Source organism: Canis aureus, chromosome 11 (assembly GCF_053574225.1).
Source record: "Canis aureus isolate CA01 chromosome 11, VMU_Caureus_v.1.0, whole genome shotgun sequence".
Lineage (NCBI taxonomy): Eukaryota > Metazoa > Chordata > Mammalia > Carnivora > Canidae > Canis > Canis aureus.
Genome location: NC_135621.1, coordinates 2,846,440 through 2,863,011, shown reverse-complemented (window position 1 = coordinate 2,863,011; position 16,572 = coordinate 2,846,440). Strand labels below are relative to the sequence as shown.

The 16,572-nt window shown below is 46.8% G+C and overlaps 2 protein-coding genes across 5 annotated transcripts in view; both read left to right on the top strand.

Annotated features, from left to right (window-relative positions):
* The window catches only part of TIMELESS (timeless circadian regulator), a 29,132-nt gene extending 22,696 nt beyond the window's left edge, over positions 1–6,436 (top strand). For 3 of the 4 annotated variants that reach the window (XM_077913393.1, XM_077913394.1, XM_077913396.1), the window contains exons 16-29: positions 931–1,028; positions 1,118–1,247; positions 1,358–1,559; positions 1,842–1,987; positions 2,855–2,940; positions 3,022–3,136; positions 3,226–3,308; positions 3,557–3,699; positions 3,904–4,084; positions 4,164–4,232; positions 4,358–4,476; positions 5,174–5,411; positions 5,536–5,640; positions 5,781–6,436. In XM_077913393.1, the coding sequence (XP_077769519.1) occupies positions 931–1,028; positions 1,118–1,247; positions 1,358–1,559; positions 1,842–1,987; positions 2,855–2,940; positions 3,022–3,136; positions 3,226–3,308; positions 3,557–3,699; positions 3,904–4,084; positions 4,164–4,232; positions 4,358–4,476; positions 5,174–5,411; positions 5,536–5,640; positions 5,781–5,854 (1,789 nt within the window). In that variant the 3' untranslated portion in view covers positions 5,855–6,436. The remainder of the gene's footprint in view (positions 1–930; positions 1,029–1,117; positions 1,248–1,357; positions 1,560–1,841; positions 1,988–2,854; positions 2,941–3,021; positions 3,137–3,225; positions 3,309–3,556; positions 3,700–3,903; positions 4,085–4,163; positions 4,233–4,357; positions 4,477–5,173; positions 5,412–5,535; positions 5,641–5,780) is intronic. The other variant, XM_077913397.1, reaches the window with a different exon arrangement.
* Positions 6,437–11,524: 5,088 nt separating this feature from the next.
* On the top strand, positions 11,525–16,340 carry APOF (apolipoprotein F). Its single transcript, XM_077913388.1, has 2 exons — positions 11,525–12,909; positions 15,375–16,340. The coding sequence occupies exon 2, from the start codon at positions 15,377–15,379 to the stop codon at positions 16,220–16,222; it is 846 nt and encodes a 281-aa protein (XP_077769514.1). The 5' UTR covers positions 11,525–12,909; positions 15,375–15,376; the 3' UTR covers positions 16,223–16,340.
* Positions 16,341–16,572: the final 232 nt, after the last annotated feature.

Genomic DNA, 16,572 nt, shown 5'->3' with positions numbered 1-16,572 from the left:
TTTATTTCTTTTTAAAAGATTTTTATTTAAAAAAATAAAATAAAATAAAATAAAAATAAAAGATTTTTATTTAGTTTTTCATGAGAGACACACAGAGAGAGGCAGAAACACAGGCAGAGGGAGAAGTAGGCTCCTCTCAGGGAGCCTGATACGAGACTCAATCCCCAGATCCCAAGATCACGCCCTGAGCCGAAGGCAGATGCTCAGCCGCTGAGCCACCCAGGTGTCCCTGTTTCTATTTTTTTTTAAAGATTTTATTTATTTATTCATGAGAGACACAGAGAAAGAGAGAGAGGCAGAGACACAGGCAGAGAGAGAGAAGCAGGCTCCATGCAGAGAGCCTGATGTGGGACTTGATCCTGGGTCTCCAGGATCATGCCCTGGGCGGAAGGCAGGCATTTAACCGCTGAGCCACCCAGGGATCCCTTCTATTTTATTTTTGAGAAATACCAGAAAGCACAGTTAATTGGGGGAAAAAATGTAGATAATTCTACTGGCTGAAGATAATCATCTTTCACAATTTGATGAGTAATCTTTCTGATTCTTTTCCCTCTGGGTTATCTATACAGATATTCAGCCTTTTTTTATAAAAACAATATTGACATACTGTTTCATATTTTCTTCTCAGTATATCACGAACCTTGTTTCTCATGAGATATATTGCCTTAATTGTTAACGGCAACTTCAAATGTACATTTGTCTAACCAAATGTCAGACATTTAGGTTGTTTGCATTTTGTTCTTATGTGTTCATTGCATTGTGGCTTTTGAGGGAAAATTTCCCTAGAGTCTTTGTATCCTCTTTGAGGTAACAGTTTGCATTCTCTTTCTGGCTACTAAACGAGAGATGAGTCTAAATTCCTTTGCCTACTTCAAATTATGACTCAAATCTCCCCTGGTTGAAATCTTTTTTTTTTTCTCTGTGCTCCAGGGAGGTATGGCCAGAAGGAGATGTGTTTGGCTCACAAGACATTTCTGTAGAGGAAGAGATCCAGCTGCTGAAACAAATCATCAGTGCCCCGCTTCCCCGTGAGTCTGTTTCCTTCACACCTCTCTCCTCCCAGCTCTTCTCTAGAACCAGCATCACAGAGACCCAATAATCCTCCCTTTTTCTATAGGACAACAGGGGCCAGAGGAACGAAGGGCAGAAGAAGAGGAAGAAGAGGGGGAGGAGGAAGAGAAGGAGGAAGAGTTGCAAGAGGTCCAGGTGTCGGAGAAAGAATTTAACTTTCTGGACTACCTGAAACGGTGCGGGCTGAACGGACTGAGTTGGTCCCAGGGTGGAGATTGTGGAGTTGGGAGGGTGGGCAGCATCCTTCTTAGGCTGACACCCTCTCTCCCTCCCTGTCTTTATGCAGTTTTGCAAGCTCAACTGTTGTGCGAGCCTATGTGGTGCTGCTGCGGAGCTACCGACAGAACAGTGCCCACACTAACCACTGCGTTGTCAAGATGCTGCACCGATTGGCCCATGACCTCAAGATGGAAGCCCTCCTTTTCCAGCTTTCACTCTTCTGCCTCTTCAACCGTCTGCTTAGTGACCCGGCTGCCGGGGCCTACAAAGTGAGGACACACCGAGGAACGAGGATCGAGAGGTGTAGGGGAGCCCTAGGGTCACAAAGGATGGTCTTGAGGAGATAAAGGGTGCTGAGTGATGTCAGGGGCTGAGAGATGATGGACCAGTGAGGAAGCGGGCAGGCAAGTTGAGGGAGCCAGATGGGGAAACTAGGAGACAGTCTGAATGAGGAGGGGCAGCTGGGAACAGGTAGAGAAAAAGTACCCAGCAGGCCGGGTTTATGGGTACATTTAGGCCAGAGGTTTCAAAGCAGCCTCCCCTTCCCACAGGAGCTGGTGACTTTTGCCAGGTACATCCTGGGCAAGTTCTTTGCATTGGCTGCAGTCAATCCAAAAGCCTTTGTGGAGCTACTGTTTTGGAAGAACACAGCTGTGGTTCGAGAGATGGCCGAGGGCTATGGCTCTCTGGATGACGGGTGAGCTTGAAGTTGGGGAAGGATGGGCAACAGTGGGTGACACAATCAGGGTGTCAAAGCTAGAAGAGCTTGCAGGTCAGCTAGTCTTTCTTCCCCTTTTGTAGGTGAGAAAACAAGCCCCTAAAGTGAAATGTTTTCCCCAAAGTCACCCAAGAGAGGAAATGGGACTGGATCCTAGGTGTCCTGTCTACTCTCTTTTCCTTCCTCCAGCAGCTTTCATGCGGGGTGGTCAGTTTCTCCCCTTGGAGAGAGTCTGTATGTGCCCTGTCCTGAAATGTGCTGGGAAACTATGAGGATTCATGGAAATGTTTGCCCTCTTTCCCTGTAGCTCTGCTCTTCTTCTTTCATACATCTTCCTTTTCCCATAATCCACTCTGCCACTGTAGTGTCAGCCTCCATAGGCCCAACCCGAAAAGTCTCTTAGCTTGACTTTTAGATTCTTAAATGAAAGGAGAATGAGGGAAAGGAAGCACACCTTAGGCCTCTGCTAGCTGGCTCCTCTGAGTTACCTGTGTTCCCCTTCCTGTTCCTTTTATTTTTATTTTATTTTATTTTTAAAATTTTTTTTACCTTCCTATTCCTTTTAGAGTTGACCAGAGAGGGCCTTTGGTCTCTCCTCTTTTGAAGCCAACATCCTACATGTTCCTTTTCTCCTTTTCTTATTTATTTATTTATAAAGATTTTATTTACTCATTTGAGAGAGAGAGAGAGCAAGGGGAAGGGCAGAGGCAGAGGGAGAAGCAGAGTCCCCACTGACCAAGGAGTCCGATGCAGGGCTCGGCCCTAGGACCCTGGATAATGACTGAGCTAAAGGCAAATGCTCAGCCCACTGAGCCACCCAGGCGCCACTCTCCTTTCCTCATTTAGATCTTCCAGTCACAAACCCCCTACGTGGAGCCCAGAGGAGGAGGCCCAGCTTCAGGAATTGTACCTTGCCCATAGGGATGTGGAAGGTATGGGTCCTTAAGATCTGAAGATTCATGAGCCTGAGCTCTAGGACGCCTCTTGACAGCCTCACTGCTCCTCCACCTTAGGTCAGGATGTGATAGACATCATCTTGGCACACCTGAAAACCCCTCGAACACGCAAGCAGGTCACCCACCATCTGGTACGGCTGGGCCTGGCTGACAGTGTCAAGGACTTCCCGAGGTAGAGGCGCATGCTCTGGAGGGCTTTCAGGTTGGGAGTCCTCTGTTTCCTCCTCGAGCCCCCTCTTCCACTGACGCCTTCTTAAGCAGGAAAGGAACCCAAATTGTACTGTGGACAGAAGATCAGGAGCTAGAGCTGCAGCGGCTTTTTGAGGAGTTCCAGGATTCAGATGGTAAGTGACAGGGGCTTCCGAGGCCCTGAGACGGGAGCCAAGCCACCCATTTCTTTCCCCTGCTTCCTCTTCCCGAGGGAGGCTTATCCCATCCCTTCTCTCCATTTACCGTATTTGGGGGGGGGGGGGGTATTTGTGAGTGAATTGAACTAGCCTCTTTCCAAATTGAATTAGCCTCTTTCCTCTTGCTCGCCATCACTACTCCCTTTCCCCTGTTCCTCTAGTGTTTACACTTTCTCTCTTTGTAGATGTGCTAGATCATATCATGAAGAATATCACAGCCAAACGCTCACGGGCGCGAATAGTGGATAAGCTGCTGGCTCTGGGACTGGTGGCCGAGCGGCGGGAGCTATATAAGAAACGGCGGAGGAAGTCCATGCCCTCAGGCTCGGTAATGGTCTTTCCCTGGCTCTGCTGAAGTGCCCCTCACATTGCTCCTGCCTTAGGATTTTCTGGTGAGGTCCCCCCAGTTTCCACGAGTGGTCAAGAACAAGACTTGTGCTCGCTTCGGCAGCATATATACTAAGAACCAGAGGACTCCACTCGTTTCCTCATCCTGACCCCTTTTTTCATTTCCCACCCCACTGAATTTTAGCCTCCTGGGGAGGAGTCCCCGCAAGATTTTGGCCAGGAAGATCTGGTAGAAGAAGAAGAAAACCCGCCAGAGGGAGAGAGTGATGAGGATGCAGAGAAAGATGAGAACTCGGAAGCAGAGCAAGCCCAGGGTAGCTCAGGCCTTTCAACTGAAACCCTTGGGCAGAGCCTGTATCAGGAAGGTGAGGACTTGGGCTGGTAGAGACGTCTCAGGTGGAGGGGTTGGCAGCATGAGCCCATAGGCTTCCCTCCTTCCCTTAGGCTTTTCTGCTCCCCTTCTGTGGCTCCAGAACTGCCTGATTCGAGTAGCAGACGATCGAGAAGAGGATGGTGAGTGGATAAACGACAGTTTTCAGGGCTGGGGTGCTGGAAGCTGCTAGAGTCCTGGTCGTGGTGGGATGAACGACCAGTTCTGGCTTCCTGTCTTCACCACATGACTATCGACCCTGTCCTAGGCTGCTCCCAGGCAGTCCCTTTGGTGCCACTGACGGAAGAAACTGAGGAAGCCATGGAAAATGAGCAGTTTCAGCAGCTGTTGCGCAAGCTAGGGGTTCGGCCTCCTGCCTCTGGGCAGGTAAATACACTGGTTCCAGTATCAGCCACGGGGTGTTGCTGCTATCTTAAAATATGTCTCTTCCTCCTCGTTGCAGTTGCCATCTCTGACCTCACTTCCAGTCAGCTCTGAGCGGCAGCCGTCCTGTTCATCTTCTGTCACCTCCCCATCCCCGGACTCTGCCTTCCATGCTACCCTCCCAGTTACCTTTCTAGAGTAGAGTTTTGATTATCTCACTCCCTGTCCAGAGCACTGGGTGGCTCCCCGCCGTTGGCGGGACAGAGTCCACAGTCTCTGAGTGGTGTGCCTGGCCTTTGGTAGTGGGGATTTGCTCATTCCCTTGATGTAGCCCCAGTCCTGTGATGTTACAGTATGTTGGTCCTTTCTCCCTTTAGATTGTGGGTTCCTTGAAAGCAGGGATCATATCTGATTCACCTTTAGATCCACAATATCCGCTCATTGATTTATTTAGCTAACAACTGAATTTACTGGGAACCTTCTGATGTATCAGGCACTGGGCTATACATTGTGCATATATTGGATAAATAAGCAATAAGTAGAATTTATCACCTTCATGGATCTTTACCAATGTGGGATCATATTTTTTCAATGAATAATATGAAGATCTGATGAACTAGAGTCTTACTTCCATGTTAATTTTTTTATTTTTGTTTTTGATTTTTTTTTTTTTCCATTTTCAATTTCTTTGCTCCTATAGGAAACTTTCTGGAGAATTCCAGCCAAGCTGAGTCCTACCCAGCTCCGGAGGGTAGCAGCTTCTTTGAGTCAGCCAAAGGAGGAGGGAGAACTTCAGCTAGGACTAGAACCTAGAGTCCCCAGGGAGCACAGCCCTGAAGAGGAGCACCAAGAGGAGCACCAAAAGGAGCACCAGTCACAAGCCCTGAGGGCCCTCTTATTAGCCCGAAAAAAGAAAGCCAGCCTGGTGTCCACAGGGGGTAAGACCACTTACCTGTTGGGTACTTACTATGGGCCAGCCATGTTGATCAAGAGGGCTGATAGGGTATTCTGAGAACATGAGGCCTCAGTTCCCTAATTCCATGCCTCTTATGGTCACTTCAGGGGAAGGGGCTGCTGGTGAGAAAGAACAGCTGAAAATGGCATCCAGGAAGCGACAACTACTAGACAGTGATGAGGAACAGGAGGAAGATGAGGGTAGGAGCCGAGGTAGGGAGTCTTACTGGGATCTGCTTTTTTCTTCTGACCTCTCGCACTCTTCTCCTCAAACCTGAAGGTCAACACTACTCCTCTCCTTCCCCCTTAACATGTTTAGATACTCTTTCTTCTCATCCCTGTCATTCCTCTAGCACCAGAGTCGAGAACTCCAAAAATCCAAAAGAAGAAACGGTTTCAGATTGAGGATGAAGATGACAGCAACTGAAGAACCAGAAGCTTCGGAGTGGGAGTAGACCATTTTTAGGTGGCGAATTTAAGTCAGAATTCAGAGGGTCACAGAGGACCCAGAAACTCCTTTTACCAGACAGAAGCAATAGAGTCCTGGGCTTCCCCATGGATCTGGGATTTAGGAAGTTCAGGCAACAGCGTTGGACCTCTCTGCAGTCACTCCTTGCTTCTCCTGGTTTTAGGAGTATGCCTCAGTAGCTCTCTGGAGACTTCCTCCTCTTCTAGGATCTGTTTCTTTGGGTTAGTAGCACCCTTTAGCAAATGGGAGAAATAAGTGACATATAGAAGGCACTTTGGACCCCTTTTGGCTTTCTGCTAGAGGTGGGTCACAGCACCAGATGGGGAGCTCTGTGACATGGTGGGTGGGGGTGTTGCACCATTTTAAAAAGGCGCCAAATGATCCTGTCCTTGTTTCTTTCCTGTGATCCTCCCTAGACATCAGATTGAACCTAATTCCTGCAGTTAAGGTAGGGTTAGGGTGCAGTACCCTCTAGGTGGTGAATGTATTTGGTTTGTGTTTGGTATTAAATGTGTAAAATTAAAAGTTGCAAAAGGTTAATCTGACATATCAATCTGTCCAAGTACCCCAGCCTTCTGCCTGTGTTCTTGGAAGAAGAACTTTTAAGTCTTAGGGTTAAAAGAGACCACCACCCGCCCCTTTTCTCCCGCCTTCCCTACAGAAGACACGAAAACATTCTCACCTCAAGATCCTTCATCGGATAAATCTTCAGGTGACAAGTGTATGGAGCAGGAAGAAGCAGAAGCCACAAAAGGAGCAAAAACCAGTTTGCCAGCTTGGGGCAGAGTAGAAAGATAAAGTCCAGGCAAGAAAGAGATGGATAAATATTACAAATGTCATGTCCTTAAAAAAAAAAAATGTCATGTCCTTCCCTGTTCTTGGAAATCGTCAGCTTTCTGGCTCCCTGTGTTTATGGTTAAGGTAGGGCCAAGGTGAGATTCAGGTCAGGGAGACCCCTAGGTAAAGGATGTGTTTGGACTGTCTTGTTCCTCTGACTTGTTTTGGGTTTTTTGTTTGTTTGTTTTTTCCTCCCACAACCTCTAAAGGTAGGGAGTGAAGTGATCCCCAGGGTAATTGAGGTTTCCAAGGGCTGAGACATTTCCCAGCTCAGACTGGTCTTGGTATATCTTTATGCCAAGCCTTTCCCTACTTCCCAATCTGAGCATTGCTTCTTTTCAGCAGGCCTGTTGCTCCTTTGCTGTGTCTGGCGGTGCCGATTGGCTGTCTTTCCAAGAAATACCCTGAAAGGGGCCCTGACCTGCCAGTCTTCTTTGAAACTTCCAGCCCCAATTTCTTCTACCAATTTGTCTTATCAAGTATAGACCGTTTACTGTGGTTGGGTACAGAAGTATTGCTGTCCTTTTCCATTTATTTACCCCATATTTTGAAATTATTTTTTAAATGAAAAGAGGAATAAAAAGCTATCTTTACATATTTGAGTCCCAGCCACTGGATTTCTCACTCTAGGCCTCCCTGGATATCTATGTTGAACTAGAGTGGGAATGTGGCAGGGAGAGGTAGATATTGCTAAAAGAAAGAAATCTGAGGCTACTGGGGAGTGTCTGAGAATTGGACCAGCTCTAGTCAGTACATATGCAGTTCAGGTTCTTCGGGAAGAAGAGGCCTAGGTGGAATTAGAAATGCAAGAGATGGGGCAGCCCGGGTGGCTCAGCGGTTTAGCGCTGCCTTCAGCCCAGGGCGTGATCCCATGATCCTGGAGACCTGGGATCGAGTCCCACGTCGGGCTCCCTGCATGGAGCCTGCTTCTCCCTCTGCCTGTGTCTCTGCCTCTCTCTCTCTCTCTCAGTCTGTGTCTCTCATGAATAAATAAATAAAATATTTTTAAAAAATAAAAAAAATAAAAACCAAGTCTAAAATATTTTATTTATTCATGAGAGACACAGGCAGAGACACAGGCAGGGGGAGAAGCAGGCTCCCTACAGGGAGCCCGATGTGGGACTCATCCTAGGACCCCAGGATCACGCCTTAAGCCAAAGGCAGACACTCAACTGTTGAGCCACCCAGGCGTCCCAAGGATATAGAATTTAATGACCTTATTAAACAACTGAATCTAATTGGCTATTATGGAACACTCTACCCAACCATCACATTCTTTTTAAGCATCTATAGAATAATCACCAAGTATGAAACCTGTTAAATTTAAATTAGCATACTTTAAGTTATTTAGTAGACTCCCCAGTGAGTCATAATACTATGCTAAGTATTAGCATACTGTTGTATTTTTCATCATTGTGTATCCTTTGGATATCAGAGCTAATGCTTATTTTGGATTTTGCACGCCACACACAGCTTATCAAAAAATCATTCCTTCTACACCTACTTTTCTTCTAGCACAAAACTCCTAGTCAGACTCTTATAGCTCTTCACTTGATCTTGGCCAAAAGGCCAAGAAGCGATTCTAAAGTATAGCTCTTAAATAAGACCCATCACCAGGAGAGAGCTAAACTACCTCTGACACCGGCCCCTTTGAGGTCATGGGAGTTGTTTCCTCCAGCCCATTCACATCTGAGGTTCCCCCAAGCGCTACTCCCTTGTCTCTGGGAAGAGGATGTTTCTCCTAGTAGTACTGGACCAACTGCTAAACCTCAACCTTTACCACAGGCTTAAATGCAGAGCTGACCAACAAGCACATTGGTTCTAACCACCACAATTATCAGAAAGTTGTAAACCAGGTCCATGGCCCATCTCAGACATACATAATAGCCTCTGAGCAGCTCTAAGCAGCACGGTACTAAGCTGCACCGTTTATAATAGGGGCCTACTCCTGACAACGACTGGACTTCACTGTGCTTGGCTGCTCCCGCTCCTGGTGCTCAGTGGAGAGACACATGTGGCTTTCCCTGAGTCCAACACCTGCAGTGCAGAGGCCAAGGTATCACATGGTATCTGCTGCCTATGCACGGCCATTCCAGAGTCCTTGGAGCTGGTGGGTATGGCTCTGTGTACTTTCACACATCCCAGCCTGCAGAGCTAAAGCTGCAGGTCCAGGCTTCAGCTTGGTAGTCAGTTTGCTCTAGGGCTTCCCCAGTGCCAGGCCTATTAGATCCTGGGGTCCTAAGATGAGTCCCCCATCCGGCTCCCTGCATGGAGTCTGCTTCTCCCTCTGCCTATGCCTCTGCCTCTCTCTCTGTGTCTCTTATGAATAAAAAGTAAAATATTTTTTGTTAATTAATTGAGAAAGGGAGGGAGAGAGGTGCACAAGCTAGGGGAAAGGCAGAGTGGGAGGGAGAGGGAGAGAATCTCAAGCAGAGGCTACACTGAGCATAGAGCCCATCCCAGGGCTTAATCCCATGACCCTGAAATTGTGACATGAGCCAAAACCAAGAGTCAGACCTTCAACTGACTGAGCCACCCAGGCGGCCCCATTGTGGCAATTTCTTAAAATAAGACAATAAAATTTGTGTATTGATCAACTCTTCCTTTCATGAATGATTTCTCTGTAGCATGTGATGCTGCTCAATAGCGTCTTACCTGCAGTAGAACTGCTTTCACATTGGAGTCAATCCTCTCAAACCCTGTTCCTGCTTTATCAACTAAGTTGATGTAACATTCTAAAGTCTTTGCTCTCATTTCAACAGTCTTCACAGCATCTTCACCAGAAGTAGATTCCATCTCAAGAAAACACTTTCTTTGCAGCTACTCATCTGAGAAAGTTTTATTGTAAGATTGCCGCAATTGTTACCACATCTTTAGGCTCCACTTCTTATTCAAGTTCTCTCGCTATTTCCACATCTGCGGTGACTTCCTCCACTGAAGTCTAGAACCCCTCGAAGTCATCCATGAGGGTTCAAATCAACTTCTTCCAAACTCTTGTTCATGTTGATATTTTGGCCTCTTCCCACGAATCATGAAATTTTTTTTTTTAAGATTTATTTATTTATTTGAAGAAGAGAGAGTGCAAGGGGCAGGTGGCAGAGGGAGGGAAAGAAGCAGACTCGGTGCTGAGCCCAGAGCCTGACACGGGGCTGGATCTCAGAACCCTGAGATCACAACCTGAGCCAAAATCAAGAGTTGTATGTTTAAGATCTAGGTGCCCCTAGATGTGGATAACTTGCTGCAGCTTCTACATCATCACTTCCTGCTTCACCTTGTTCTTTTATGTTATGGAGATGGCTTTCCTTAAACTTTATGAACCAACCTCTGCTAGCTTCCAGCTTTTCTTCTACAGCTTCCTCACCTCTTACTTAGCCTTTACAGAACTGAAGAGATTTAGGGCCTTGCTTATAGTTAGTACAGGTACAGGTCTGCTGGTGATGAATTCTTTGAGATTTTGAATGTATTTTTAAGGTAAAATTCAAATAACAATTCAGCATTTTAAACATTTTAAGGATGGGATCCCTGGGTGGCTCAGCAGTTGAGTGTCTGCCTTCGGCCCAGGGCGTGATCCTAGAGTCCCAGGATCGAGTCCCACACCAGGCTCCCTGCATGGAGCCTGCTTCTCCCTCTGTCTGTGTCTCTGCCTCTCTCTTTCTGTGTGTCTCTCATGAATAAAAAAAAATCTTTTAAAAAATAAAAACATTTTAAGGTGTACAATTCATTGGCTTTTGTTATATACAAGGTGTTTTGTATTCATCATCACTGTCTAATTCTAGAACATTTTCATCACCCAAAAAAGAGACCACATGCTCATTATGTTAAATAAATAATCACAAGGTACCTGGGTGGTTCAGTCGGTTCAGCATCTGCCTTCAGCTCAGGTCATGATACCTGGATTCTAGGATTGAGCCCTGTGTGGAGCTCCCTTCTCAGTGGGCTGCCCATAAAATCTTTTTTTAAAAAAATCTTTCACTTCTTGGGTTTTTATTTTTGGTCTGTTCCACCTGCCCACCCACCCTGTCCAGCTACTGATGGCTAAGAGGGCTCTTGAGACTGTGATTGGGGCTCTAGGAAACAGATTCTCTCTCCCTTAAATTCTCCCACCCAGGTTCATAGGGCAGATAAAGGTTGAACTGCAGCTGTGGCCAAAGGAGCTTAAGAGAATGAGTCACATATTACATTGGTTTGACCCCCAGAGTACACACTTCCTCATTTCTTTTTTTTTTTTTAATTTTTTATTTATTTATGATAGTCACAAAGAGAGAAAGAGAGAGAGGCAGAGACACAGGCAGAGGGAGAAGCAGGCTCCATGCACCGGGAGCCCGACGTGGGATTCGATCCCGGGTCTCCAGGATCGCGCCCTAGGCCAAAGGCAGGCGCCAAACCGCTGCGCCACCCAGGGATCCCCCTACCCGCAGAATTCTTTTAAAATGTGGTTCTGAATGGGAGAAATGGTCTCCCATTTCTTTCGGGACAGTCTGGATTTGGAATAGCATGATTTGATCGCATAGCCTCAACCACCTTATTTTATGTCATGCCCATATTTTACACTGTCCTTCCCTCCCCCCCCCGCCCGCCTTTATTTTATTTTTTTAAAGTAATCTCTGTGGGCAGCCCCGGTGGCTCAGCGGTTTAGTGCCCCCTTCAGCCCGGGGTGTGATCCTGGGGACCTGGCATCGAGTCCCACGTCGGGCTCCCTGCATGGAGCCTGTTTCTCTCTCTGCCTGTGTCTCTGCCTCTCTCTCTCTCTCTGTGACTATCATAAATAAATAAAAATTTTTTTAAAAAATGGAAGACTCTGACAGGATCCAAAAACTTCTCTAAGCTATACAGAAGCAGTGGAGTCTTGTGCTCCATGGATTTAGGGTCCAGAAATTTCAGGCAACAGTAATGAATGCCTCTAAATCCAGTTCTTCCTTTTTCCAGTTTTAGGATTGTGTCCCAGGCGATCCCTGAAGACTTACTCCTTTTGTTCTAGAGAACTTCCCCTTCCTCCCTGCCCCAATTTCTTTATGCTCATTAGGGGCCCCTCCTGGGACTGAGAGGAGTAAGAAGGAACCTGGGATTTGTTCACTGGCCTAATGCCTTTGGCTGTCTGCCAGAAATAGGCTAGAGCACCTGAGAGGAAACTGTATGGCAAAATGTGGGATTTTTTTTTTTAAGTATTTATTTATTCATGAGAGACACACACACAGGCAGAGGGAGAAGCAGACTCCATGCAGGGAGCCCGACGTGGGACTTGATCCCAGGTCTCTAGGATCACAGCCTGGGCTGAAGGCGATGCTAAACCGCTGAGCCACCCGGGCTGCCTAAAATGATGGGCTTTTTGTATCAGTTTTCAGAAGGTACCATATGCCAACATTCCCTATTTTCCAGATTATGATTTCTCATATAGACTCCTAGAAATGAGAAACGAAGATCAATTCCTATAGTTCTAATAAAGGCTTACAGAGAGGCACTGTCAGGGTAATGAATGTGGTTAGTTGTATTGCGCTGTAATAACAAGACAAAAACAAAAGTTGCTCTGGTTTTGGTCTGACATGCCAATAGGTTCTATTTTCACATTTTTCTACCTGGTAAGTCCATTGAATAAGAACTGTTGGCGGTGGGAGCACCTGGGTGGCTCACTGGGTTAAGCATCTGCCTTTGGCTCATGATCTCAAAGTCCCAGGATTGAGCCCTGCATCAGGCTCCTCCCTCAGGGGAAAGTCTACTACTCCCTCTAACACTCCTCCCTCTCGTGCTCAATCTCTGTCTCAAATAAAATATTTAAGAAAACAACACTATTTTGGGGGCTCCACTCAGAATCATTGACATCCCTGCCTTTTGCCTCCCTGCTTCCCCAGAGGAGACTGGGGAATTTTTCCTGATCTGGGTTTGGGTCTAGAGAAATCCTTAGGTGACAGGGATATGAGGCAGGAAAAGCAGTAGCTAGAAAGGGCGATGGCCCATTTGTCAGCATGGGGCAAAGGTGAGGGGGGAAAGCCTGTGCCAGGAACAGGTGGATAAATATTTTTGAACATATGTCCTTCACTGTTTTCAGAAAGGCCAAATTTTTTTTGGCTGGGGTGTAGAGAAGGTGAACTTTAGGAAGCTGTCACTCAGATTAGAGAAGCACTGAGGAAAGCACGGGTTTGGACCATCTTGTTCCTCCGGCTTGTTTCTTTCTGGAGCAGGTGAGGACCACCCACAGCTTGTAAGGGTGGGGGCAAAGCTATGTCCAGGGTTATCGAAGTTTCCAAGACAGAGCCACTTCCTAACTCTGACTAGTCTTGGTGTCTCTGCCCCAATCCTTTCCCCATTTCCCACCCCAAGCACTACTTTCATGTTTCCTGTGGGCTATTCCTGCTGACCCCCCATGATCTAGACTGTGCTGTTCCTTTGCCATTTTTTTTTAAGATTTTACTTATTTATTCATGAGAGACAGAGACAGAGAGAGAGGCAGAGGGAGAAGCAGTCTCCATGCAGGGAGCCAGACGTTGGGACTCGATCCCGGGTCTCCAGGATCATGCCCTGGGCTGAAGGCGGCGCTAAACTGCTGAGCCACCCGGGCTGCCCTTTTTTTTTAAGATTTTATTTTTATTTATTTATTTATTTTTAAAAAGATTTTATTTATTCATGAGAGACACACAGAGAGAGGCAGAGACACAGGCAGAGGGAGAAGCGGGCTGCATGCAGTGAGCCCAACGTGGGACTTGATCCCGGGACTCCAGGACCACGGCCTGGGCCAAAGGCAGGCACCAAACCACTGAGCAATCCAGGGATTCCTAAGATTTCATTTTTAAGAGATCTCTACACTCAACATAGGGCTCGAACCTAATGACCCCGAGATCAAGAGTCTCGTGTTCTAATGACTGAGCCAGACAGGCACCCCTTTGTTGTGTCTTGCTGTCCCCATTGACTGTCTTTCCAAGAAATGGCCAGAAAGGAGCCCTGACCTTCCAGCCATCTTTCACGAAAAACAGGCCACCCTCCGAACACACTTTCCAGCCAGATCCCGAGACCTGCCAGGATCTCTGGCACACTGCTCCCTCCTTAGCCCCTCTGCCTGAGTTACCTATCCAACTTAGCTCTGGGGGTGGCCCTGGAGGAGGCTGCTTGCCCGACTGAGGCCCACATTCTGCAGCTTCAGCCTATTAGGATGGGAGGAAAGTGAACTGAACCTCTCCTCCATGAGAGTAAAAAGCACAATGAGGAAAGCATCGGCAATTCTAAGGTCACTGAGGGATCTAGGGGGACCTGCGGGGAAGCTTGAATGAATCCAACAGTCAGCTACTTACCTGTGGAATGTATTGATTGTGGCAGATACACCTGCTGGCGTGATAGATCCACCAGCCACCTGCCATACTGCTAGTGACATAGTTCAAAGATTTTGCTGTCAATATGCCCTAGAGCTGCAGGAATGAGGTTTGGGAGCGTGAGGAAGAATTAGGCAAAAAGCAGGACACCTGGGTGGCTCAGCGTTTGGCGTGATCCTGGAGTCCTAGGATTGAGTCCCGCATCAGGCTTCCCGAGGGAGCCAGCTTCTCCCTCTGCCTGTGTCTCTGCCTCTCTCTCTGTGCCTCTCATGAATAAATAAAATCTTTTTAAAAAATTAGGCAAAAAGCTGAAGAAACCTCTAAGTTAAAAACCTCTCAGTGTCTATGGATGATGACAACGTAACTTAGCAAATGTTCCACAGTTACTCGGAGGTGCTTTATGGGATTCGGGAAGGTGCATTCAGGGATTTGTCAAGGTTTATTTCAGATATTCAATGCCATCTAGGGAATAAGTCTCTTCTCGCAGGACTATGTTCAAGGATGGGACATAGTAAGTAGTTAGAAATGTAGAAGAGCACTCAGGACAGATGTATGTTCTTTATTTCATGCTGCTGAACATGTGACTGGTGTTCGCTTTGCCCCTTTCTACTTAAGACTTCCCAGCCCCTAATTCTTATTCCATTTTGCATTTCCCCCCTTTTCTTTCAGCCATCATATACAGTGCATGTAACATGTACTAAGCATGACAGGTAATTTAACCTTTTTGTCATTCATCCACCCTGTACTAAGTCCCCAATGCTGTAGCTCACTAATTTAATTCATAAACTGAAAAGAGAGATACAATAGAGAATCATAGTACCTAATCTCTCCTGACTCTGGGTCTCCCAGTTCATATCATAAGCTAGAGTGGAAAAGTGACAGGTACATAGGAAATGCCAAAGAACAGGGTTTTAGGTGTCAAGGTCAATGTGTGACAAGGGGACAAGGTTTGAGCAGACAATACAAATGGACAAATATTTGCAGAGATTACCTCTCTTTCTGATTATGGGGGAGAGCAAGTATCTCCTTTCTTCACGTGGCAGAGAAGTGGGCAGACCTGGATCGAGGAGCAACCAAATCTATCAGGACAGTCTCATTTCTCACCTGAACAGTGTGGTATTTTGGGGCCCCTTTATACATGGGTGGAAATAGAGCAGAGGAAGTTTCTGGTGACTTGAAGATGGGGAAGGCCAAGTGGGAACAATTGGGCTGCATTTCCTGCAGAAGTTTGGAGATGATGGATGAAGTGTGCCCTGAGTCATGGGCTCCTTTCAGACCACAGCCCTCAGGGAAATGGTTTTTGTGTTTCTGGTTTATCTCCTCTCCAGTGTACTCTGTTTCAGATATGTGTGGCCTCAGATTCATCATGATACAAGTTGAACTGTTTTTTTGCTACCTCCTGCTGCACCCTGTGGATGTCATTTCACATGGAAACTGGACAAACATTCCCTCATCTTTGAGATCCTGGCCACCTTCCTCAGACTCCTTGTCCTGCCAGACTCTGCTCCCAAAGTCCCTGCCTGGCTTCACCTACATGGCTCCTCTGCCCAAGTTCCTGGTGGGCTTGCCACTGGTGATTGCCCTGGAGAAAGCTGGTTGCCAGGCTGATGTCTGGCCCCTGCAACTTCAGCTGTACCGTCAGGGGGGTGTAAAAGCTACACAGATCCTCATCCGACATCTTCAAGAGCTCCAGCAAAGGAGAAGCACGGGAAGGGCAGTTTCCATGGATGCCCTGGCCTCTGCTCTACAGCTGTTGGCCAGGGAGCAACCAGGCCCAGAAAGGGCTCGACGCTCCCTTCCTATCAATGACTGTGAGCAGGAGCAGGAGGAAAATGTGCATAATGTAGTCCGGTTGTTTCCAGTAGTGGGAACCTACTACAATCTGGGCACAGCTTTGTACTACGCTGCTCAGAGCTGTTCAGACAAGGCCAAGGAACGAGGCCAAGATGGGCTCGTAGACATGGGTTATGACCTTCTGATGACCCTTGCTGGATGGTCTGGGGGACCCACAGGAGTACTAATCAGCTCCGCACTTAAACCTGCAGTGAAGGCTGGGATTCAACAGTTGATCCAGTATTACTATGAGCAAGAGGCCAACACGGCTCTGCCAGTGATCAGCAGGAAGGCCTTGGGGGGTACCTCAGATGTGGGTGACCTGGAAGAAACAACTACCACGGTGCTTTGGTATTAGTTCAGCTCTCTTATTAGTTTAGGGTTTATTTAATAACTCTGACTTAGATGCCGGGAATGGTAGTCTTGGGATATAAAAGGTGGTGATCACAGAATGAATAAATCTAATATTTTGACAAGCTGTAATGTATATGTGTTCAACATCGAAATCCCTGGTTATCAGGGAAGAAGGCAATGCTCTAAAATGCAGGGATTTTAAAGTCTGGGGTTTGGAGTCAGAAGATTTGGATTTGAATCCAGGCTTCACCTGTAGGAGCCTCAATTACAATTCTTCTCCACACTCAGTTTTTAAAACATCTAAAGTAGATAAATAAAATATGTACTTAAAAAAATAAAATAAAATAAAACATC